The 25,230-nt window shown below is 40.3% G+C and overlaps 1 protein-coding gene across 3 annotated transcripts in view; it reads left to right on the top strand.

The window, feature by feature from the left end:
* Positions 1 to 20,191, top strand: part of LOC106563920 (uncharacterized) — a 23,461-nt gene extending 3,270 nt beyond the window's left edge. Inside the window, exons 2-7 of one of the 3 annotated variants that reach the window (XR_006757737.1) lie at positions 428 to 541; positions 3,696 to 3,738; positions 5,975 to 6,048; positions 16,290 to 16,339; positions 18,856 to 19,379; positions 19,435 to 20,191. Coding sequence is in view for 2 of the 3 variants with exons in the window: in XM_045690265.1 (XP_045546221.1) it covers positions 428 to 541; positions 3,696 to 3,738; positions 5,975 to 6,048; positions 16,290 to 16,339; positions 18,856 to 19,128 (554 nt within the window). In the remaining variant the exon portion in view is untranslated. Of the gene's footprint in view, positions 1 to 427; positions 542 to 3,695; positions 3,739 to 5,974; positions 6,049 to 16,289; positions 16,340 to 18,855 lie in introns of all 3 variants that reach the window. The other 2 variants (XM_045690265.1, XM_045690264.1) reach the window with 2 other exon arrangements.
* Positions 20,192 to 25,230: the final 5,039 nt, after the last annotated feature.

Genomic DNA, 25,230 nt, shown 5'->3' with positions numbered 1-25,230 from the left:
TGTGAAAAAGGATAACAGCAGAATGAGAGACATGTTAAAAACAATAAACCCTCTATTTGTCCAGAACGACTTTGTCCAGAACGATTTTGTCCAGAACGATTTTGTCCAGAACGATTTTGTCCAGAACGATTTTGTCCAGAACGATTTTTTGTCCAGACCGACTTTGTCCAGATTAACTTTGTCCAGACTGACTTTGTCCAGATTAACTTTGTCCAGATTAACTTTGTCCAGACTGACTTTGTCCAGACCGACTTTGTCCAGATTAACTTTGTCCAGATTAACTTTGTCCAGACCGACTTTGTCCAGATTAACTTTGTCCAGATTAACTTTGTCCAGATTAACTTTGTCCAGACTGACTTTGTCCAGACCGAGTGGATCCATCTATGACTCATAACTAACTCGTTCTCTCTGTTTTTTTGTTTTCTAGGTTGTACCTGGTGCATAGTACCTCTGACTTTATTCTGTCTGCTTCTCTTCATCTCTGTGTGTCTCAATCTCACCCTCTGCATTCTGAGACACAGGGACACCAGACACAAAGCAGGTAAATTATTACTTGTTGAATAAAATCTCTCTCTCCGAGCAATTGTGTTAGATTAAAATAATATATTTTCCCTTTTTTTTTTTTTTGCATAGAATATGGCTCAATATAGTATTATTACATTTGTTGGTATTTTTTGCTCATCTTTATCAATAATAATAATGATGGACCTGAATGTGTTTTGTATACGTCCACACAAACAATAACTTCAGACACCAGGAACATACAGAGACACTGACACACTGACACCAGGAACACACTGACACCAGGAACACACACAGAGCACAGACACACTGACACCAGGAACACACTGACACCAGGAACATACAGAGACACTGACATACTGACACCAGGAACACACTGACACCAGGAACACACACAGAGCACAGACACACTGACACCAGGAACACACTGACACCAGGAACACACTGACACCAGGAACACACTGACACCAGGAACACACACAGAGCACAGACACACTGACACCAGGAACACACTGACACCAGGAACACACTGACACCAGGAACACACACAGAGACACTGACACAGAACACTGAGACTGACACAGAGCACCTCTCTCACCTCTCTTACCTCTCTCACCTCTCTGACCTCTCTCACCTCTCTCACCTCTCTCACCTCTCTCACCTCTCTCACCTCTCTTACCTCTCTCACCTCTCTTCCTCTCTTACCTCTCTTACCTCTCTCACCTCTCTTACCTCTCTCACCTCTCTCACCTCTCTTCCTCTCTTACCTCTCTCACCTCTCTTACCTCTCTCACCTCTCTTACCTCTCTCACCTCTCTCACCTCTCTCACCTCTCTTACCTCTCTTACCTCTCTTCCTCTCTTACCTCTCTTACCTCTCTCATCTCTCTCACCTCTCTCACCTCTCTTACCTCTCTCACCTCTCTTCCTCTCTTACCTCTCTTACCTCTCTCACCTCTCTCACCTCTCTTCCTCTCTTACCTCTCTTACCTCTCTTACCTCTCTCATCTCTCTCACCTCTCTCACATCTCTTACCTCTCTTACCTCTCTCACCTCTCTTCCTCTCTTACCTCTCTTACCTCTCTTACCTCTCTTACGTCTCTTACCTCTCTCACCTCTCTCACCTCTCTCACCTCTCTTACGTCTCTTACCTCTCTCACCTCTCTCACCTCTCTTCCTCTCTTACCTCTCTTCCTCTCTCACCTCTCTCACCTCTCTCACCTCTCTTCCTCTCTTACCTCTCTTCCTCTCTCACCTCTCTCACCTCTCTCACCTCTCTTCCTCTCTTACCTCTCTTCCTCTCTCACCTCTCTCACCTCTCTCACCTCTCTTCCTCTCTCACCTCTCTCACCTCTCTCACCTCTCTTCCTCTCTCACCTCTCTCACCTCTCTTCCTCTCTCACCTCTCTCACCTCTCTTCCTCTCTCACCTCTCTCACCTCTCTCACCTCTCTTCCTCTCTCACCTCTCTCACCTCTCTCACCTCTCTTCCTCTCTCACCTCTCTCAACTCTCTCACCTCTCTTACCTCTCTTACCTCTCTCACCTCTCTCACCTCTCTCACCTCTCTCACCTCTCTTCCTCTCTTACCTCTCTTCCTCTCTCACCTCTCTTACCTCTCTCACCTCTCTTCCTCTCTTACCTCTCTAAACTCTCTTACGTCTCTCACCTCTCTTCCTCTCTTCCTCTCTTACCTCTCTCACCTCTCTTCCTCTCTTACCTCTCTTCCTCTCTCACCTCTCTCACCTCTCTCACCTCTCTTCCTCTCTTACCTCTCTAAACTCTCTTACGTCTCTTACCTCTCTTCCTCTCTTCCTCTCTTACCTCTCTTACCTCTCTTACCTCTCTCACCTCTCTTACGTCTCTTACCTCTCTCACCTCTCTCACCTCTCTCACCTCTCTTCCTCTCTTACCTCTCTTCCTCTCTCACCTCTCTCACCTCTCTCACCTCTCTCACCTCTCTTACCTCTCTTACCTCTCTCACCTCTCTTACCTCTCTCACCTCTCTTCCTCTCTTACCTCTCTAAACTCTCTTACGTCTCTCACCTCTCTTCCTCTCTTCCTCTCTTACCTCTCTCACCTCTCTTCCTCTCTTCCTCTCTTACCTCTCTTACCTCTCTCACCTCTCTCACCTCTCTCACCTCTCTCACCTCTCTTCCTCTCTTACCTCTCTTCCTCTCTCACCTCTCTTACCTCTCTCACCTCTCTTCCTCTCTTACCTCTCTAAACTCTCTTACGTCTCTTACCTCTCTTCCTCTCTTCCTCTCTTACCTCTCTCACCTCTCTTCCTCTCTTCCTCTCTTACCTCTCTTACCTCTCTCACCTCTCTCACCTCTCTTACGTCTCTTACCTCTCTTACCTCTCTTACCTCTCTCACCTCTCTTACCTCTCTCACCTCTCTCACCTCTCTTACGTCTCTTACCTCTCTCACCTCTCTCACCTCTCTTCCTCTCTCACCTCTCTCAACTCTCTTACCTCTCTTACCTCTCTTACCTCTCTCACCTCTCTTACGTCTCTTACCTCTCTTCCACTCTTCCTCTCTTACCTCTCTTACCTCTCTTACCTCTCTCACCTCTCTCACCTCTCTCACCTCTCTCACCTCTCTTCCTCTCTTACCTCTCTTCCTCTCTCACCTCTCTTACCTCTCTCACCTCTCTTCCTCTCTTACCTCTCTTACCTCTCTAAACTCTCTTACGTCTCTCACCTCTCTTCCTCTCTTCCTCTCTTACCTCTCTCACCTCTCTTCCTCTCTTCCTCTCTTACCTCTCTTACCTCTCTCACCTCTCTTCCTCTCTTCCTCTCTTACCTCTCTTACCTCTCTCACCTCTCTTACCTCGCTCACCTCTCTTACGTCTCTTACCTCTCTTACCTCTCTCACCTCTCTTACCTCTCTTCCTCTCTTACCTCTCTCACCTCTCTCACCTCTCTTACCTCTCTTACCTCTCTCACCTCTCTCACCTCTCTCACCTCTCTTCCTCTCTTACCTCTCTTACCTCTCTCACCTCTCTTACCTCGCTCACCTCTCTTACGTCTCTTACCTCTCTTACCTCTCTTGCAGCAACATAAATGGCATCTGTCATTCTGTAGGCTATTTTGTTCATCAGCATTGCTTAACTTAACTTTGTCAGTCTCATCGACTCGCAGGAAAGTGATTGTCCACCATTTTGTTTTGACAGACAATGAGGAGTTTCTCAACCAACAGCATTATCCAAGAGAGAGGTACGGGTTTATTATCATACTCCAGTAATGTGCTTCATCTACCTTTGTATGTGTGTCTTATGTCTTTTCTAAAATGTGTGTGTGTGTGTGTGTGTGTGTGTGTGTGTGTGTGTGTGTGTGTGTGTGTGTGTGTGTGTGTGTGTGTGTGTGTGTGTGTGTGTGTGTGTGTGTGTGTGTTTACACAGCACATGTCTAGTCAGTGATCTGACATGAATCACTCATCTCAAATGTACAGTATCGAAAAGTATTCAGACCCCTTGACTTTTTCCACATTTTGTTACGTTACAGCCTTATACTAAAATAGATTGAATTATTTTTTTCCCCCTCATCAATCTACACACACTACCTCAATAATTACAAAGCAAAAACAGGTTTTTATAATTTTTTTCAAATTCATTAAAAATACAAATAAACTTATTTACATAAGTATTCAGACCCTTTGCTATGAGACTCTAAATTGAGCTCAGGTGCATCCTGTTTCCATTGATCATCCTTGAGATGTTTCTACAACTTGACTGGAGTCCACCTGTGGTAAATTCAATTGATTGGACATGATTTGGAAAGGCACACACCTGTCTATATAAGGTCCCACAGTTGACAGTGCATGTTAGAGCAAAAACCAAGCCATGAGGTCGAAGGAATTGTCTGTAGAGTTCCGAGACAGGATTGTGTCGAGGCACAGATCTGGGGAAAGGTACCAAAAAATGTCTGCAGCATTGAAGCTCCCCAAGAACACAGTGGCCTCCATCATTCTTAAATGGAAGAAGTTTGGAACCACCAAGACTCTTCCTAGAGCTGGCCGCCCGGCCAAACTGAGCAATTGGGGGAGAAGGGCCTTGGTTGGGGAGGTGACCAAGAACCTGATGGTCACTCTGACAGAACTCCAGAGTTCCTCTGTGGAGATGGGAGAACCTTCCAGAAGGACAACCATCTCTGCAGAACTCCACCAATCTGGCCTTTATGGTAGAGTGACCAGACGGAAGCCACTCCTCAGTAAAAGTCACATGACAGCCCGCTTGGAGTTTGCCAAAAGGCACCTAAAGACTCTCAGACCATGAGAAACAAGATTCTCTGGTCTGATGAAACCATATATTGATATATATTGTATATTGATGTATGTGATGTATATTGCTGTATATTGATGTATATTGATGTATATTGATGTATATTGATGTATGTGATGTATGTGATGTATATTGATGTATATTAATATATGTGATGTATATTGATGTATATTAATGTATATTGATGTATATTAATGTATATTGATGTATCTTGATGTATATTGATGTATATTGATGTATATTAATGTATGTGATGTATATTGATGTATATTAATGTATATTGATGTATATTAATGTATTTTAATGTATGTGATGTATATTGATGTATGTGATGTATATTGATGTATATTAATGTATATTGATGTATATTAATGTATATTGATGTATATTAATGTGTGATGATGTATATTGATGTATATTGATGTATATTAATGTATGTGATGTATATTGATGTATATTAATGTATATTGATGTATATTAATGTATTTTAATGTATGTGATGTATATTGATGTATGTGATGTATATTGATGTATATTAATGTATATTGATGTATATTAATGTATATTGATGTATATTAATGTATATTAATGTATCTTGATGTATATTGATGTATATTGATGTATATTATTGTATGTGATGTATATTGATGTATATTAATGTATATTGATACATATTAATGTATATTGATGTATATTAATGTATGTGATGTATATTGATGTATATTGATATATTTTAATGTATGTGATGTATATTGATCTATGTTGATGTATATTAATGTATATTGATGTATATTGATGTATATTAATGTATATTGATGTATATTGATGTATGTGATGTATATTGATGTATATTAATGTATTTTAATGTATGTGATGTATATTGATGTATGTTGATGTATATTAATGTATATTGATGTATATTGATGTATGTGATGTATATTGATGTATATTAATGTATTTTAATGTATGTGATGTATATTGATGTATGTTGATGTATATTAATGTATATTGATGTATATTGATGTATATTGATGTATGTGATGTATATTGATGTATATTAATGTATTTTAATGTATGTGATGTATATTGATGTATATTGATGTATATTGATGTATATTGATGTATATTGATGTATCTGATTGATGTGGTCCTGGCTGTGTTTCCCGTCTTAGTAGATTGGAGGAGGAAGAGGAGGAAGAGGAGAATCAGCAGCAGGAGAATCCCATCTATGGAAACATCACTATAGGTGACATAACATAATATAACATAATATAACATAATATAATATCTATGGAAACATCACTACAGGTGACATAACATCACATAACATAATATAATATTTATGGAAACATCACTACAGGTGACATAACATCACATAACATCACATAACATAATATAATATCTATGGAAACATCACTACAGGTGACATAACATCACATAACATAATATAATATCTATGGAAACATCACTACAGGTGACATAACATCACATAACATAATATAACATAATATAATATCTATGGAAACATCACTACAGGTGACATAACATCACATAACATAATATAATATCTATGGAAACATCACTACAGGTGACATAACATCACATAACATCACATAACATAATATAATATCTATGGAAACATCACTACAGGTGACATAACATCACATAACATAATATAATATCTATGGAAACATCACTACAGGTGACATAACATCACATAACATCACATAACATAATATAATATCTATGGAAACATCACTACAGGTGACATAACATCACATAACATAATATAATATCTATGGAAACATCACTACAGGTGACATAACATCACATAACATAATATAATATCTATGGAAACATCACTACAGGTGACATAACATCACATAACATCACATAACATAATATAATATCTATGGAAACATCACTACAGGTGACATAACATCACATAACATAATATAATATCTATGGAAACATCACTACAGGTGACATAACATCACATAACATAATATAATATCTATGGAAACATCACTACAGGTGACATAACATCACATAACATAATATAATATCTATGGAAACATCACTACAGGTGACATAACATCACATAACATAATATAATATCTATGGAAACATCACTACAGGTGACATAACATCACATAACATAATATAATATCTATGGAAACATCACTACAGGTGACATAACATCACATAACATAATATAATATCTATGGAAACATCACTACAGGTGACATAACATCACATAACATAATATAATATCTATGGAAACATCACTACAGGTGACATAACATCACATAACATCACATAACATAATATAATATCTATGGAAACATCACTACAGGTGACATAACATCACATAACATCACATAACATAATATAATATCTATGGAAACATCACTACAGGTGACATAACATCACATAACATAATATAATATCTATGGAAACATCACTACAGGTGACATAACATCACATAACATAATATAATATCTATGGAAACATCACTACAGGTGACATAACATCACATAACATAATATAATATCTATGGAAACATCACTACAGGTGACATAACATCACATAACATAATATAATATTTATGGAAACATCACTACAGGTGACATAACATCACATAACATCACATAACATAATATAATATTTATGGAAACATCACTACAGGTGACATAACATCACATAACATCACATAACATAATATAATATCTATGGAAACATCACTACAGGTGACATAACATCACATAACATAATATAATATTTATGGAAACATCACTACAGGTGACATAACATCACATAACATCACATAACATAATATAATATCTATGGAAACATCACTACAGGTGACATAACATCACATAACATAATATCTATGGAAACATCCCCACATGCAAAGGCACCATACCCATAGGAGGCACAGGGGCACGTGTTTTCTCAGATTTGTCCTTTAAAAAAAATATACAAATTATATATATATATATATTGTTTCTCTGTAATATTATTAGCCACCTAGCAGTTTCATGAAGTTGACTTTAGCTAGCCCAGATAGGTTCCCAATCTCCCAACCTTATAACTAGCTACTAAGAAGCCATTTTCAGGCTATCAAGATAGAGTAGCTAGCTTGTCTAACTATCTTAGCTGGCATGTCTGCTGGTAAGTTTGGTAGACTTGAGAAAAGCAAGCCATAACTAAATGTACTGAATAAGACTCACGTACTTTTCAATATTTGAGCAGAGATGCATTGAAGTATATTTAGTTATCTTTATTAATGTAATAACCACCAGTCACCTCAGGAGGTAGATATGCTTATATACCCAGATAAAGTGAGCATAATTTTTTTAAATATATATTTTTTTTTACATAGAATTAAGTATAATAATTATGGCTATAGATGGCAGGAAAAAAGCTGTTTCAGGTGTTTGAAAAATGCTAAATTCTTCAACTTGTGGACGGGTGGCCTAATGGACGGATGGCCCCCCCCTTGTAATCGATTAAATGTCAGTATTTTTGAATTCATGTATTCTAGCATAACTTCAGTATAGAACCCTTCTCTCTCTCTCTCTCTCTCTCTCTCTCTCTCTCTCTCTCTCTCTCTCTCTCTCTCTCTCTCTCTCTCTCTCTCTCTCTCTCTCTCTCTCTCTCTCTCAATCCAATCCAATTTAAGGGGCTTTCTTGGCATAGGAAACATATGTTAACGTTGCCAAAGCAAGTGAAATAGATAATAAACAAAAGTGAAACAAACTTTAAAAAATGAACAGTAAACATTACACTCACAAAAGTTCCAAAGGAGTATAGACATTACAAATGTCATATTATGTCTATATACAGTGTTGTAATGATGTGCAAATAGTTCAAGTACCAGGAGAAAATAAATGAACATAAATATGGGTTGTATTTACAATGGTGTTTGTTCTTCACTGGTTGACCTTTTCTTGTGGCAACAGGTCACAAATCTTGCTGCTGTGATTACACACTGTGGTATTTCACCCAGTAGATATGTGAGTTTATCAAAATGTGATTTTTTTCGAATTCTTTGTGTGTCTGTGTAATCTGGTGGAAATATGTGTTTCCAATATGGTCATACATTTGGCAGGTCAGGAAGTGCAGCTCAGTTTCCACCTCATTTTGTGGGCAGTGTGCACATAGCCTGTCTTCTCTTGAGAGCCAGTTCTGCCTACGGCGGCCTTTCTCAATAGCAAGGCTATGCTCACTGAGTCTGTACATAGTCAAAGCTTTCCTTAAGTTTGTGTCAGTCAGAGTGGTCAGATATTCTGCCACTGTGTCCTCTCTGTTTAGGGCCAAATAGAATCCTAGTCTGCTCTGTTTCTTTGTTTTAATTCTTTCCAATGTGTCAAGTAATTATCTTTTTGTTTTCTCATGATTTGGTTGGGTCTAATTGTGTTGCTGTCCTGGGGCTCTGTGGGGTGTGTTTGTGTTTGTGAACAGAGCCCCAGGACCAGCTTCCTTAGGGGACTCTTCTCCAGGTTCATCTCTCTGTAGGTGATGGCTTTGTTATGGAAGGTTTGGGAATCGCTTCCTTTTAGGTGGTTGTAGAATTTAACGGCTCTTTTCTGGATTTTGATAATTAGCGGGTATCGGCCTAATTCTGCTCTGCATGCATTATTTGGTGTTCTACGTTGTTCGTGGAGGATATTTTTGCAGAATTCTGCATGCAGAGTCTCAATTTGGTGTTTGTCCCATTTTGTGAATTCTTGGTTGGTGAGCAGGACCCCAGACCTCACAACCATAAAGGGCAATGGGTCCTATAACTGATTCAAGTATTTTTAGCCAGATCCTAATTGGTATGTCGAATTTTATGTTCCTTTTGATGGCCTTGTCTCTCAGATCGTTCATGGTTTTGTGGAAGTTACCTGTGGCGCTGATGTTTAGGCCAAGGTATGTGTAGTTTGGCATAGAAGACCCTTTTGTGGTCTCTGGGATCTGGACGCTTTGTGGAAGCTGAGTTTAGCAGAGGAATCTAGAAAAGTTCAATGGAATTCTGGAGTCGAAAGGAGATGGTTCCTCAATGCGGAAAACTAGTAAATTGATTAAATCGGGTGTTGGAGGAGTTGCTACGGAATGGAGAGGATAAAAGTCCATGTGGATTTGATGCTACTCCTCTTGTGTTGGGAAAGGCTGGTAAAACAAGCATTTTACGGTAAAGTCTACACCAGTTGTATTCGGCGCTTGTGATCTATTCAATTTGATATGATGCAGTTATTTCGGCACGAAGCATTCAAAACGGGATTTTTAAGCGGTTATTGTCTTGTTCTTTACTGTAATCAGAGGGCTAATATCAATTTTTTTATTTTTTTTATTTTACCTTTATTTATACAGGTTTATTCTCATTGAGATAAATATCTCTGTTCCAAGAGAGACCTGGTCCAATAGCAGCAGGGGAACAACGTTTCAGACAAAACATATTACATTACACTAACACAACATTAAACACAACTATAAACACACATACAGTACAACAAAAACATTCACTAACACACCATTAAACACAACTATAAACACACATACAGTACAACGAAACATTCACTAACACACCATTAAACACAACTATAAACACACGTACAGTACAACAAAAACATTTAACGTAAAAATCACAAACATCTTGACTAAAAAACAGCTGGGCTAAAAACATTTACACTCTTCTATGATATATAAATTGATCAAGTGTTTAAACTCCACCACCGAAACTAGATCATCAAATTGGTAAATGTTCAGGAGAGAATTCCAGGACCACGGAGCTGAGGAACTAAAACTATTTCTATCATGACCTGCTCTAATTTTTTGGTACTGTTAGAAGCAAATGAGAATGGGATTGTAATTTATATTTATTTGCTGACCTGACTAAAAAATAAACAGAGATAAAATGGCATTTTACCCAGTATGGCCTTATAAATCAGTGTATACCAGTGTTTAAACCTACACAAGGGTCAATGACGACCAGCCAACAGCGCTGTAGAGATCACAATGATGTGTTAGATGTTTCTGATTTGTAATGAACCTGTGGGCCGCATGATACACTGAATCAAGTGCTCTCAGGGTAGTGGCTGAGGCCTGCACATATATAACATCACTAAAATCTAAAACCGACAGTAATGTACATCGTACCAGCTCCTTCCTGGCCTCCAGAGAAAAACAAGCCTTATGCCGGTAATAAAATCCTATTCTCAGCTTGAGCTTCCTTATCAAGTTCTCTACATGCACAGTGAAGCTCAGCTTATCAGCCCACACACCCAAATATTTGTACACTTTAACTTCCTCTATTGTATGTCCAGGCAATGTAGCAATGACATGATTTGTAACATGACTGGCATTTGAAAATACCATGCAGTTAACTATGCATGCCAGTTACTATGGATGCCAGTTACTATGGATGCCAGTTACTATGGATGCCAGTTACTATGCATGCCAGTTACTATGCATGCCAGTTACTATGCATGCCAGTTAACTATGCATGCCAGTTACTATGGATGCCAGTTACTATGGATGCCAGTTACTCTGCATGCCAGTTACTATGCATGCCAGTTACTATGCATGCCAGTTACTATGCATGCCAGTTACTATGGATGCCAGTTACTATGCATGCCAGTTACTATGGATGCCAGTTACTATGCATGCCAGTTACTATGCATGCCAGTTACTATGCATGCCAGTTACTATGCATGCCAGTTACTATGGATGCCAGTTACTATGCATGCCAGTTACAATGCATGCCAGTTACTATGGATGCCAGTTACTATGGATGCCAGTTACTATGCATGCCAGTTAACTATGCATGCCAGTTACTATAGATGCCAGTTACTATGGATGCCAGTTACTATGGATGCCAGTTACTATGCATGCCAGTTACAATGCATGCCAGTTACTATGGATGCCAGTTACTATGGATGCCAGTTACTATGCATGCCAGTTACTATGCATGCCAGTTACTATGCATGCCAGTTAACTATGCATGCCAGTTACTATGCATGCCAGTTACAATGGATGCCAGTTACTATGGATGCCAGTTAACTATGGATGCCAGTTACTATGGATGCCAGTTACTATGCATGCCAGTTACTATGGATGCCAGTTACTATGGATGCCAGTTACTATGCATGCCAGTTAACTATGCATGCCAGTTACTATGGATGCCAGTTACTATGCATGCCAGTTAACTATGCATGCCAGTTACTATGGATGCCAGTTACTATGGATGCCAGTTACTATGGATGCCAGTTACTATGCATGCCAGTTACTATGCATGCCAGTTACTATGGATGCCAGTTACTATGGATGCCAGTTACTATGGATGCCAGTTACTATGCATGCCAGTTAACTATGCATGCCAGTTACTATGGATGCCAGTTACTATGGATGCCAGTTACTATGCATGCCAGTTACTATGCATGCCAGTTAACTATGCATGCCAGTTACTATGGATGCCAGTTACTATGGATGCCAGTTACTATGCATGCCAGTTACTATGGATGCCAGTTACTATGCATGCCAGTTACTATGCATGCCAGTTACAATGCATGCCAGTTACTATGGATGCCAGTTACTATGGATGCCAGTTACTATGCATGCCAGTTACTATGGATGCCAGTTACTATGGATGCCAGTTACTATGCATGCCAGTTAACTATGCATGCCAGTTACTATGGATGCCAGTTACTATGCATGCCAGTTAACTATGCATGCCAGTTACTATGCATGCCAGTTACTATGGATGCCAGTTACTATGGATGCCAGTTACTATGCATGCCAGTTAACTATGCATGCCAGTTACTATGCATGCCAGTTACTATGGATGCCAATTAACAGATTTCATAATCTGTTCACTTTTTTTTCTTGCACTTTGACAGGTAAATATTTATAGCCCTGATATTTAGCCAATGAGTGGCCTGATATCTAGCTAATATTTAGCCAATGAGTGGCCTGATATCTAGCTAATATTTAGCCAATGAGTGGCCTGATATCTAGCTAATATTTAACCAATGAGTGGCCTGATATCTAGCTAATATTTAGCCAATGAGTGGCCTGATATCTAGCTAATATTTAGCCAATGAGTGGCCTGATATCTAGCTAATATTTAGCCAATGAGTGGCCTGATATCTAGCTAATATTTAACCAATGAGTGGCCTGATATCTAGCTAATATTTAGCCAATGAGTGGCCTGATATCTAGCTAATATTTAACCAATGAGTGGCCTGATATCTAGCTAATATTTAGCCAATGAGTGGCCTGATATCTAGCTAATATTTAGCCAATGAGTGGCCTGATATCTAGCTAATATTTAGCCAATGAGTGGCCTAATATCTAGCTAATATTTAGCCAATGAGTGGCCTGATATCTAGCTAATATTTAGCCAATGAGTGGCCTGATATCTAGCTAATATTTAACTTCTTCGGCTAAACAACTCTAGCTTCACTCTTCCAGCTTTTCCGGTGCGCAACAGGCTATAGGCTACGGACGCAAGCCTCTCTGCTATTCGTCTTGTGAAATCCAAGGAAAAACTATATTCTACAAAAACTATAGGACATTAATGTTGTATACATTGTTATACTAGACCTCTTGCTCTTGCTAATTGCTGAATGTAAAATAGGAATGAACTGTTTTGAGAAAGTTGCAAAAAGAGAGTTTATTATTTATTATCTATTTCACTTGCTTTGGTAATGTAAACATATGTTTCCCATGCCAATAAAAGCCCTTAACTTGAATGTAAATGTAAATTGAATTGAGTGCATAGTTGGACTCATTATTAAACGGTTGCACGTGACAGACAGGGATGAGAACAGTGAAAAATAATATCCAAACGAATTGACATCCATTTCAAAAATGGAAATCACTTACAAACCACTTGAGCAACTGTAGATCCGTCTGTTGTTTAATTGAATTGCCTAGTTAAATAAAAGTTAAATAAAATAAAATAAAAATTAAAGCAACGAGGCAAGCAATAACATGATGTAAAAGATGTGCAGGTCAAACAGCGTTTGTTATTTATTTTCTACATTTAATTCTATTTATCATTAGACTACATTCTAATTCTAATACATTCTAATTCTAATTCTATTTATCATTAGACTACATTCTAATTCTAATACATTCTAATTCTAATTCTATTTATCATTAGACTACATTCTTATTCTAATACATTCTAATTCTAATTCTAATTCTATTTATCATTAGACTACATTCTAATTCTAATACATTCTAATTCTAATTCTATTTATCATTAGACTACATTCTTATTCTAATACATTCTAATTCTAATTCTAATTCTAATTCTATTTATCATTAGACTACATTCTAATTCTAATACATTCTAATTCTAATTCTAATTCTATTTATCATTAGACTACATTCTAATTCTAATACATTCTAATTCTAATTCTAATTCTATTTATCATTAGACTACATTCTAATTCTAATACATTCTAATTCTAATTCTAATTCTATTTATCATTAGACTACATGTAACCTACATTGAAGTAGTATTTACAGTTGTCACTATGACAATGAACCAGCACTATATGGGCTCAGTTACCACCTTTTTTAACATGAGTATACAGCGTGCAGTAGGATGCAGTTACCACCTTTTTTAACATGAGTATACAGCGTGCAGTAGGATGCAGTTACCACCTTTTTTAACATGAGTATACAGCGTGCAGTAGGATGCAGTTACCACCTTTTTTAACATGAGTATGTAGGATGCGTTGATCAGTTGATTGACAGGTGCAGGCTACTGTAGGTTGGACGATACACTTTCCTCTAGTGTGGATGTTCGCCAACGTTTTATAGTTGTGTGTAATTTATCGTGATAGTTCTCGGCTTTGGTGTGGACGGCCCTCATCGCTGAAACGAGTAAATGCCGTGTTCTAGCGGATAACGGGAATATATGGTGTGAATACACTAGTGGTTCTCAGCCGCGGGGATGATTTGATGGAAATCACGTCTACAACAACGATAGCCTACTAACAAGGGATTTCATATTCTCTGCTATTTAGTTTGAATTATAATTTTGGATGTGGAGGGTTACATGCTTTTGTTTTCTCCAAATACTTTGTGAGGCCCAGGTTTTAAAAAATCTATATTTTCCCCGGGGGAGAATGACAACTGTTTTAATTTCAGAGGTCTGGTGACCTCCAGGTATCCCTCAATATAAATAACTATTACTGCCTAATGATACAACAGTCAATGTAGGTTTTTACATCAACAAATAACCTTTCATTCATTGCATTTTTACCTCTTATCAAAATGAAAATTAACCAATGAATACATTTACTCAATACAATTTTTTATTTTTTTTTAATGATCTTTCTCAAAAAAATTTTTATTATTTTGTCCCATTAAATAATCTGTACTATTTTTGCCCCCCCCCAAAAAAAAATAATAATAATAAAATGTAATTTTAAAAAAGTATATTAGCGACGTAACCGCTCTTCCCCCGCGACCCTGACTTTGAATACAACTGCTCTAAGGCTGTATCATCTCACATTGCTTTACGATGGAAGTTGACAAAAAATGTACAGCCAGTTTTTTTATTTAAAACAAGTGTCTATAAATTCTAACCTTCACAACAACAAAACGCGTACAGTTTCATTTACAGTTGTAACAGCGCTATAAATACAACAGTGTCGTAGCTGACCGATAAGAATACTTTTTTTTTTACAAGTCAGCTATCTTACTGCCTACTAACTGCTGCAGTAGAATAAGGCAGAACAACCTTCGTGTTTTGTTTTGGCGAACGCTATCTGACAGAGAGTATCTGGAAATAAATCTGCAAAGTTCATCAGTATGTCATTATGTTCTTACTCCAACAACACAGTGACATCGAATAGTAACAAAACTATATAGTCTGAACTTGGGTACATCATAATATATAGTCTGAACTTGGATACATCAAACTATATAGTCTGAACTTGGGTACATCAAACTATATAGTCTGAACTTGGGTACATCATAATATATAGTCTGAACTTGGATACGTCAAACTATATAGTCTGAACTTGGATCAAGATTCAGTTGTTTTTTCTTCCATTTAGATATGATCATGATTGTGTTCTAGTTTCCTGAGTTAAATGGAAACATGTTTGTTTATGACTAAATAGTGTGTGTGTGTGTTCTGTGTGTGTGTTGTGTGTGTGTGTGTGTGTGTGTGTGTGTGTGTTCGTGTGTGTGTGTGTGTGTGTTCTGTGTGTGTGTGTGTGTGTGTGTGTGTTCTGTGTGTGTGTGTCTGTGTGTGTTCTGTGTGTGTGTGTGTGTGTGTGTGTGTGTGTGTGTGTGTGTGTGTGTGTGTGTGTGTGTGTGTGTGTGTGTGTGTGTGTGTGTGTGTGTGTGTGTGTGTGTGTGTGTGTGTGTGTGTGTGTGTGTGTGTGTGTGTGTGTGTGTGTGTGTGTGTGTGTGTGTGTGTGTGTGTGTGTGTGTGTGTGTGTGTTCTGTGTGTGTGTGTGTGTGTGTTCTGTGAAGACTTGTGCTATGAATCCATGACCAATCAACGTTCCAGAAATGACAGAAAGGTACGTACGTCGGGCCAAAATTATTCTTGTTCATTATTGTTCACATACAACTGTCATTACAATAACATTTGTTTTTGTAGTTTGGTTTTAAACTGTACTGTGTAAATTAAAACAAAAATATATAGAGGACATAGTTTGATTTACTGTTTGATTTACTTTAATTAACTGCCAATGCTCACGTAAAACAAAATGTGAATGAAAAACTCTCATTTCATAATGGTAATAATTGAAAACGACGGTCAGCTATATTTCTATTTATATATATATATTTATATTTTCCACTCTGAGAGGAAATGAACTACGCCTACACTCAGTATTCATGCTAATAATAAAATGTCTATATAGGCCTATATATATATTGAAGTTACATCGCTTAGACCACAAGTCGCTTAGACCACACTGCTCATATTAAGCTACATTACAAATAGCACCATATTCCCTTTATAGTTCAACACTTCTGACCAAAAGTAGTGCACTATATAGGGAATAGGGTGCCATAGGACTCTGGTCTAAAGTAGTGCACTATATAGGGAATAGGGTGCCATAGGACTCTGGTCTAAAGTAGTGCACTATATAGGGAATAGGGTTCCATAGGGCTCTGGTCTAAAGTAGTGCACTATATATAGGGAATAGGGTGCCATAGGACTCTGGTCTAAAGTAGTGCACTATATAGGGAATAGGGTACCATACTGCTGTGGTCTAAAGTAGTACACTATATAGGGAATAGGGTGCCATAGGGCTCTAGTCTAAAGTAGTGCACTATATAGGGAATAGGGTACCATAGGGCTGTGGTCTAAAGTAGTACACTATATTGAGAAGCACACCATGTTAACAGAAATCTGTTAACTAAAGTAGTTCACAGTCATCCTCTGTGGTCAAGGCTATCTCTAGTTCTCTACACCACACTGTGTACATCGCAGCCAATATCCGCTCTATAAGCTATATATAGTACCATTTTTCTGAATGCATGAGCAGTTACCAAGGACAGGATGCTATTCGACTTTCAAGTTTCGAACTTTATTTACCACGTGCACAGGATACAACGGGTGTAAAAATGCAGAGTGAAATTCTTAACGTGAGACCTCTTGTAATATGATATACTAACAGTGTCCATATATAATATACTAACAATGTTCATATATAATATACTAACAGTGTCCATATATAATATAACAGTGTTCATATATAATATAACAGTGTTCATATATAATATATAACAGTGTTCATATATAATATAACAGTGTTCATATATAATATAACAGTGTTCATATATAATATACTAACAGTGTTCATATATAATATACTAACAATGTTCATATATAATATAACAATGTTCATATATAATATACTAACAGTGTTCATATATAATATAACAGTGTTCATATATAATATAACAGTGTTCATATATAATATACTAACAATGTTCATATATAATATAACAGTGTTCATATATAATATAACAGTGTTCATATATAATATACTAACAGTGTTCAGAAATTGGGTAAGATCTCAGTGTTCAGTCCCCCCTCCATCCCCAGCCCGTTCCCCAGCCCCCCTCCCCCAGCCCGTTCCCCATCCCCCCTCCTCCAGCCCGTTCCCCAGCCCCCCTCCCCAGCCCGTTCCCCAGCCCCCCTCCCCCAGCCCTCCTCCCCATCCCGCCTCCCCCAGCCCTCCTCCCCCATCCCGCCTCCCCAGCCCCCCTCCCCAGCCTCCTTCCCCATCCCCCCTCCCCCAGCCCGTTCCCCAGCCCCCCTCCTCCAGCCCCTCCCCAGCCCCCATCCCCCATCCCATTCCACCAGTCCTCCCCCAGCCCTCCTCCCCCAGCCCGTTCCCCAGCCCCCCTCCCCCAGCCTGTTCCCCCAGGCCTCCCCCAGCCCTCCTCCCCCATCCCGCCTCCTCCAGCCCCTCCCCAGCCCCCCTCCCCATCCCCCATCCCCCAGCCCGTTCCCCAGCCCCCCCTCCTCCAGCCCCTCCCCCAGCCCCCATCCCCCAGCCCATTCCACCAGTCCTCCCCAGCTCTCCTCCCCCAGCCCGTTCCCCCATCCCGCCTCCCCAGCCCCCCTCCCCAGCCTGTTCCCCCATCCCGCCTCCCCCAGCCCCCCCTCCCCAGCCCCCCTCCCCCAGCCCGTTCCCCAGCCCCCCTCCCCCAGCCCCCCTCCTCCAGCCCCCATCCCCACTCCCCCAGCCCGTTCCCCAGCCCCCTCCCCCAGCCCCCCTCCCCAGCCCGTTCCCCAGCCCCCTCCCCCAGCCCCCCTCCCCCATCCCCTCCCCCTCCCCCCTCCCCCCAGCCCCCCTCCCCCAGCCTCTCCCCCATCCCCCCTCCCCCTCCCCCCATCCCCCCTCCCCCTCCCCCAACCCCCCTCCCCAGCCCCCTCCCCCAGCCCCCCCTCCCCAGCCCCCTCCCCAGCCCATTCCCCAGCTCCACCAACCACGACCTGAAATACTCCTTTGTAATAGATAGTAAAAAAAAAGGACAAATACATTATTATTCTACTGTTCCTACTCCTTCTCTTCAGCCTGCGCCCCAGCCCCAACAACAACCTGACCTGAACTATGCTTCTCTTGACCTGAACGTGGGACAGATACCCAAGAAGAGGAAGCGTCGCTACCAGCAGGCCCAGGCCCAGGCCCAGGCCCTGCCCGAGTCCCAGATGGGTGGGGGTTTCCTGGAAATAGATGCGGAAATGGAGGCCTCCCTCCCCTCACGGAGTAGCAGCCCTCTGGCTTCTAGAAACAGCATCTATCTCAACAGTCTACAGATGGCACTACAGACAGAGGAGAGGGAATAAGAGAGAGTCAAGGGGAGGGAGATGGAGGAGGATAGAGATTGGGATGGAGACAGGAAGTGAGGAGAGGGGGAGAAAGAAACAGTAGGTTGTGATGGAGGGATGGAGACTGGAAGTGAGGAGAGGGGCAGAAAGATACAGTAGATTGTGATGGAGGGATGGAGACAGGAAGTGGGAGAGGGGCAGAAAGATACAGTAGGTTGTGATGGAGGGATGGAGACAGGAAGTGGGAGAGGGGCAGAAAGATACAGTAGGTTGTGATGGAGGGATGGAGACAGGAAGTGGGAGAGGGGCAGAAAGATACAGTAGGTTGTGATGGAGGGATTGAGACAGGAAGTAACATGTGACTGGGGTTAGAGGTTAGGGAGGAAGACCAACGGTCCTAAATGTGAACTCAAGAACTCAATTAGGCAGAGAGAGCGAGAAAGAGAGGGAGGGAGAGAGACAAAGAGAATGAGAGAGAGAGAGAGAACTTGTGTTTATTTTTTTATTTTTTGTATTTAACCTTTATTTAACTAGGCAAGTACAGGTAGACAAACATATTAACCTACTTTAACCTCTAGCCAATATGTTACAATCAGACATTATAGAGAAAGGGGCTCCCACTGCATAAACTGCAGATATGTATATATTATTATTATTATTATTATATATTTTTATTATTAGTAGTGTTCGTATATACAGTGTACAGTGCATTCGAAGAGTATTCAGACCCCTTGACTTTTTCCACATTTGGTGACGTTACAGCCTTATTCTAAAATTAATTTTTAAAAAACAATTCCCCTCATCAATCTACAAACAAAAGCTCATAATCACAAAGCATAAACAGTTTTTTAGGATTTTTTTTTTATACAAATGTATTAAAAATAAAAATCTGAATATCACATTTACATAAGTATTCAGACCCTATAATCAGTACTTTGTTGAAGCACCTTTAGCAGCGATTACAGCCTTGAGTCTTCTTGGTTATGACGCTACAAGCTTGGCACACCTGTATTTGGGGAGTTTCTCCCATTCTTTTCTGCAGATCCTCTCAAGCTCTGTCAGGTTGGATGGGAGGGCGTCGCTGCACAGCTATTTTCAGAGCTGTTAGATCGGGTTCAAGCCCGGGCTCTGGCTGGGTCACTCAACTACATTCAGAGACTTGTCCCGAAGCCACTCCTGCGTTGTCTTGGCTGTGTGCTTAGGGTCGTTGTTCTGTTGGAAGGTGAACCTTCGGCCCCCAGTCTGAGTTCCTGAGCGCTCTGGAGCAGGTTTTCATCAAGGATCTCTCTGTACTTTGCTCAGTTCATCTTTCCCTCGTTCCTGACTATTCTCCCAGTCCCTGCCGCTGAAAAACATCCCCACAACATGATGCTGCCATCACCACGCTTCACCGTAGGGATTGTGCCAGGGATGCTTCCAAAAAATGTTTTTAATCAATTTTAGAATAAGGCTGTAATGTAACAAAATGTAGAAAATGGGAAGGGGTCTGAATACTTTCTGAAGGCACTGTATATATACATTCTCAAAAGTTTTTCTTTATTTTGACTATTTTCTACGTTGTAGAATAATAGTGAAGACATCAAAACTATGAAATAACACATATGGACTCATGTAGTAACCAAAAAAGTGTTAAACAAATCAAAATATATTTTATATTTGAGATTCTTCAAATAGCTACTCTTTGCCTTGATGACAGCTTTGCACACTATTGGCATTCTCTCAACCAGCTTCACCTGGAATGCTTTTCCAATGTTCTTGAAGGAATTCCCACATGCTGAGCACTTGTTGGCTGCTTTTCCTTCAATCTGCGGTCCAACTCATCCCAAACCATCTCAATTGGGTTGAGGTCGGGTGATTGTGGAGGCCAGGTCATCTGATGCAGCACTCCATCACTCTCCTTCTTGGTCAAATAGCCCTTTCACAGCCTGGATGTGTTTTGGGTCATTGTCCTGTTGAAAAACAAATGATAGTCCCACTAAGTGCAAACCAGATAGGATGGTGTATTGCTGCAGGCTAGTTGAGAACAAGTTCTTATTTACAACTGCGACCTGGCCAAGACAAAGCAAAGCAGTTCGACAACATACAACAACACAGAGTTACACATGGAGTAAAACAAACCTACAGTCAATAATACAGTAGAACAAAAGAAAACAAAAAGTCTATATACAGTGAGTGCAAATGAGGTAAGTTAAGGCAATAAATAGGCCATGGTGGCGAAGTAATTACAATATAGCAAGTAAAACACTGGAATGGTAGATGTGCAGAAGATGAATGTGCAAGTAGAGATACTGGGGTGCAAAAGAGCAAGATAAATAAATAAATACAGTATGGGGATGAGGTAGGTAGATGGGCTGTTTATAGATGGGCTATGTACAGGTGCAGTGATCGGTGAGCTGCTCTGACAGCTGGTGCTTAAAGCTAGGACACCAATCAGGCCCTCGAGGGCTGGAGTTGCCCACCCCTGCTCTACGGCAAAGGTAACTCTGGATCTTCCTTTCCTGTGGCGGTCCTCATGAGAGCCAGTTTCATCATAGTTTTTGCGACTGCACTTCAAGAAACTTTCAAAGTTCTTGAAATGTTCCGTTATTGACTGACCTTCATGTCTTAAAGTAATGATGGACTGTTGTTTCTCTTTGCTTATTTGAGCTGTTCTTGCCATAATAGGGACTTGGTCTTTTACCAAATAAGCATATATTTAGTATACCACCCCTACCTTGTCACAACACAAATGATTGATCAAACGCATTAAGAAGGAAATCAATTCCACAAACTAACTTTTTACAAGGCACAGCTGTTAATTGAAATATATTCCAGGTGACTACCTCATGAAGCTGGTTGAGAGAATGCCAATAGTGTTCAAAAGCTGTCATCAAGGCAAAGGGTGGCTACTTTGAAGAATCTCAAATACAAATATATTTGTTTAACACTTTTTTAGTTACTACTTGATTCCATATGTGTTATTTCATAGTTATGATGTCTTCACTATTATTCTACAAAAACCCTTGAATGAGTAGGTGTGTCCAAACATTTGACTGGTACTGTATATTATTATAGTTGTTAGTATTATATATATATATATATATATATTATATGTGGAAAATAAGTGTAAAAGTGAAACCTACTTGGAATAAGAGAACTTTCATGTAAATGTCATGTGACATTTAAAGGTGAACGGTTGCTGTGTGGCATAGTTGTGAGTTTTATTATGAGAGGTGATGTAAACATCATCGAAGGCTCAAGTCACATGGCTCGAGCTAACACACACAAACATCTACAGTACATGTGAATACTTGGCCAGGTCGCAGTTGTAAATGAGAACTTGATCTCAACTAGCCTACCTGGTTAAATAAAGCTGAAATAAAATGTTAAAAAATGAATCATTTCTGAAGGCACTGTACCTCTCAAATCTCATGCAGGGAGGGGTAGACAACACATTCACACATTCACACGGACTGACTGACTGACTGGCTGACTGACTGGCTGACTGGCTGACTGACTGGCTGGCTGGCTGGCTGACTGACTGGCTGACTGGCTGACTGACTGACTGGCTGACTGGCTGACTGGCTGGCTGACTGACTGACTGGCTGATGGACGGACGGACGGACGGACTGACTGACTGACTGACTGACGGACGGACTGACTGGCTGACTGCTGTTTCAACTCTCTGTTTCTAACTTCAATTAACTGCTAGGGTGTGAATGCAAATGATGCTGGGGGGGGGGGTGGTTTGAATATTACTCCTGTGGCTAAACTGTTGCAGCACCTAACAGAACAGAACCGATGTGTATTTATCCATTACAGGCTGAGACAACAACACGGTGAACTTTTGCTGACAGTAAACTATCCAACAACCAATTACGTTTCTGCCTGTATCAATAATACGATAATAACGTCTCTGTATAGCTTGGGTACAATGTTATTCAACCAAATACGTAGATTTCAAGGTCAAGTTTATGAAGAAGAAGATGCTACACATCCAGCGTTTTCTGGGTCTCTCCAGGCCAATGAGAGTCGAGAGAATTCTTTACGACTTTGGCCAAGGAGGAAGTGGCCGAAGCGGATGTTGAATTTGAGTCTGATGGCACTAGCAGACATGAGATAAATGGAAAAGAATACTGGAGGGATAAAGGTTGGATAAAGACAGCTAGAATGATAGTGAAAAACAAGTGGGCTAGGATATCCATTTTACCAAATCATTCAATAGCTAGGCTACCCATATTACCAAACCATTCAATAGCTAGGCTACCCATATTACCAAACCATTCAATAGCTAGGCTACCCATATTACCAAATCATTCAATAGCTAGGCTATCCATATTACCAAACCGTTCAATAGCTAGGCTACCCATATTACCAAACCATTCAATAGCTAGGCTATCCATATTACCAAACCATTCAATAGCTAGGCTATCCATATTACAGGAGCTTCATCTTATTCTTTCTATTTCCATTGTGAATTCGCGGAAACTTTGGAGACAACAATAGGTGGCAAAGTCAAATATACTGGTTTCCTTCTGTGTCAAAGTTTTCCCTAATTGCTTATGACAAATCCAGCTCTTGAACCAGCCATTGACAGCCCGCTGGCTAATCTTTTGAATATGGTGTAGCAACAAAAGATAGCTTTAGCTAGATAAGGTTAGCATGCTAGCTAGCTACTCTGACCGCTATCGGTTCCTTACTCGTTGTTATTTCTCGACTCCACGTGGAAATCACCACAATGTTCCCACGCCAAATTCCTGAGTACGTATTAGCCGCCTGTGGTATTCTTCCGAGGTGGAAACTAAAGGAGGTTTTCCAATATAGGACAGGAATTAGGTAGAAATAGTGGCGGCCTTGCCATCTGCTGGGGGCCTTTAGAGCTACATTACTACAATTCTACACATAAAGGCCATGACTTATGCCATGTTAATAAGATATCTGAGTGAGAATGACTAACAGCATCAATGGGGGCCCCTGGGCATTTACTCTGCGTGCCCGGTCAATATTCGGCCATGACTGCTACAAGTTTACATAGCTGGCTAGGTTAACTACCAATCTAGTTTACATAGCTGGCTAGGTTAACTACCAATCTAGTTTACATAGCTGGCTAGGTTAACTACCAATCTATTTTACATAGCTGGCTAGGTTAACTACCAATCTAGTTTACATAGCTGGCTAGGTTAACTACCAATCTAGTTTACATAGCTGGCTAGGTTAACTACCAATCTAGTTTACATAGCTGGCTAGGTTAACTACCAATCTAGTTTTGATAGCTGGCGAGACTAACAGCCAATCTAGTTCTGAAACTTGCCCATGAGTGCCCTCTTAGGGTGAAGGAGTCAGAGATTACAGGGTAAGAGCTGTCCGGCATATCTCTCATGCTGAGGCTGAGGAAAAGAGTGAAAGAAAGTGAGAGGTGGTCGGTCAGGATGGTGGAGGCTGCAGTCTAGTGCTGTGGGTTTGTCAGGTGCAGGATCCAGAAACCCTCAGAGTCGTATTGGACTTTTTGGGGTATTTATTCCTATGGTTATAAACTACACTGCCCGAGTGGATAAGAATTCAAGAAAGACTGATATCATAATATCTGCACATGAACGCTTCTTGGGATTGAAGGATGTTACAGGTGAGGAGCTACACAAAATACTGTCTGGAGCAGTTTGGCCCTCTCAGGTCCCTGGATCTGAGTATGGATCTGAGTATGGATCTGAGTATGGATCTGAGTATGGATCTGAGTATGGATCTGAGTATGGACCTCAGTATGGATCTGAGTATGGATCTGAGTATGGATCTGAGTATGGATCTGAGTATGGACCTCAGTATGGATCTGAGTATGGATCTCAGTTGTAATCTAGCTGACTTGACGGATACACCATACACCATCCGAAACACAAATACGAAAACACAAGTTCATCCCATGTTGTCATGCCTTTATTGAACCGACGTGTTGTAGCCATGATATGACTCTATGACGAGGCTTTTTGTGTTACTATTGTTTTGTTGCGATGCATCGATCCTATGTTGTGTTTGTTTTAGCTACGGTGTGGTGAGGTATAACTCAATCCGATAGGAACGCTTATTTCAAAGAGCGCTCGGTAAAACCAGGCCCCGGTGGGCAGAGCTAGGCATGTTGTACTGGGACAC

Source organism: Salmo salar, chromosome ssa11, assembly GCF_905237065.1.
Source record: "Salmo salar chromosome ssa11, Ssal_v3.1, whole genome shotgun sequence".
Lineage (NCBI taxonomy): Eukaryota > Metazoa > Chordata > Actinopteri > Salmoniformes > Salmonidae > Salmo > Salmo salar.
The sequence above is the reverse complement of the archived record's forward strand: the minus strand, read 5'-3'. Positions and strand labels throughout refer to the sequence as shown.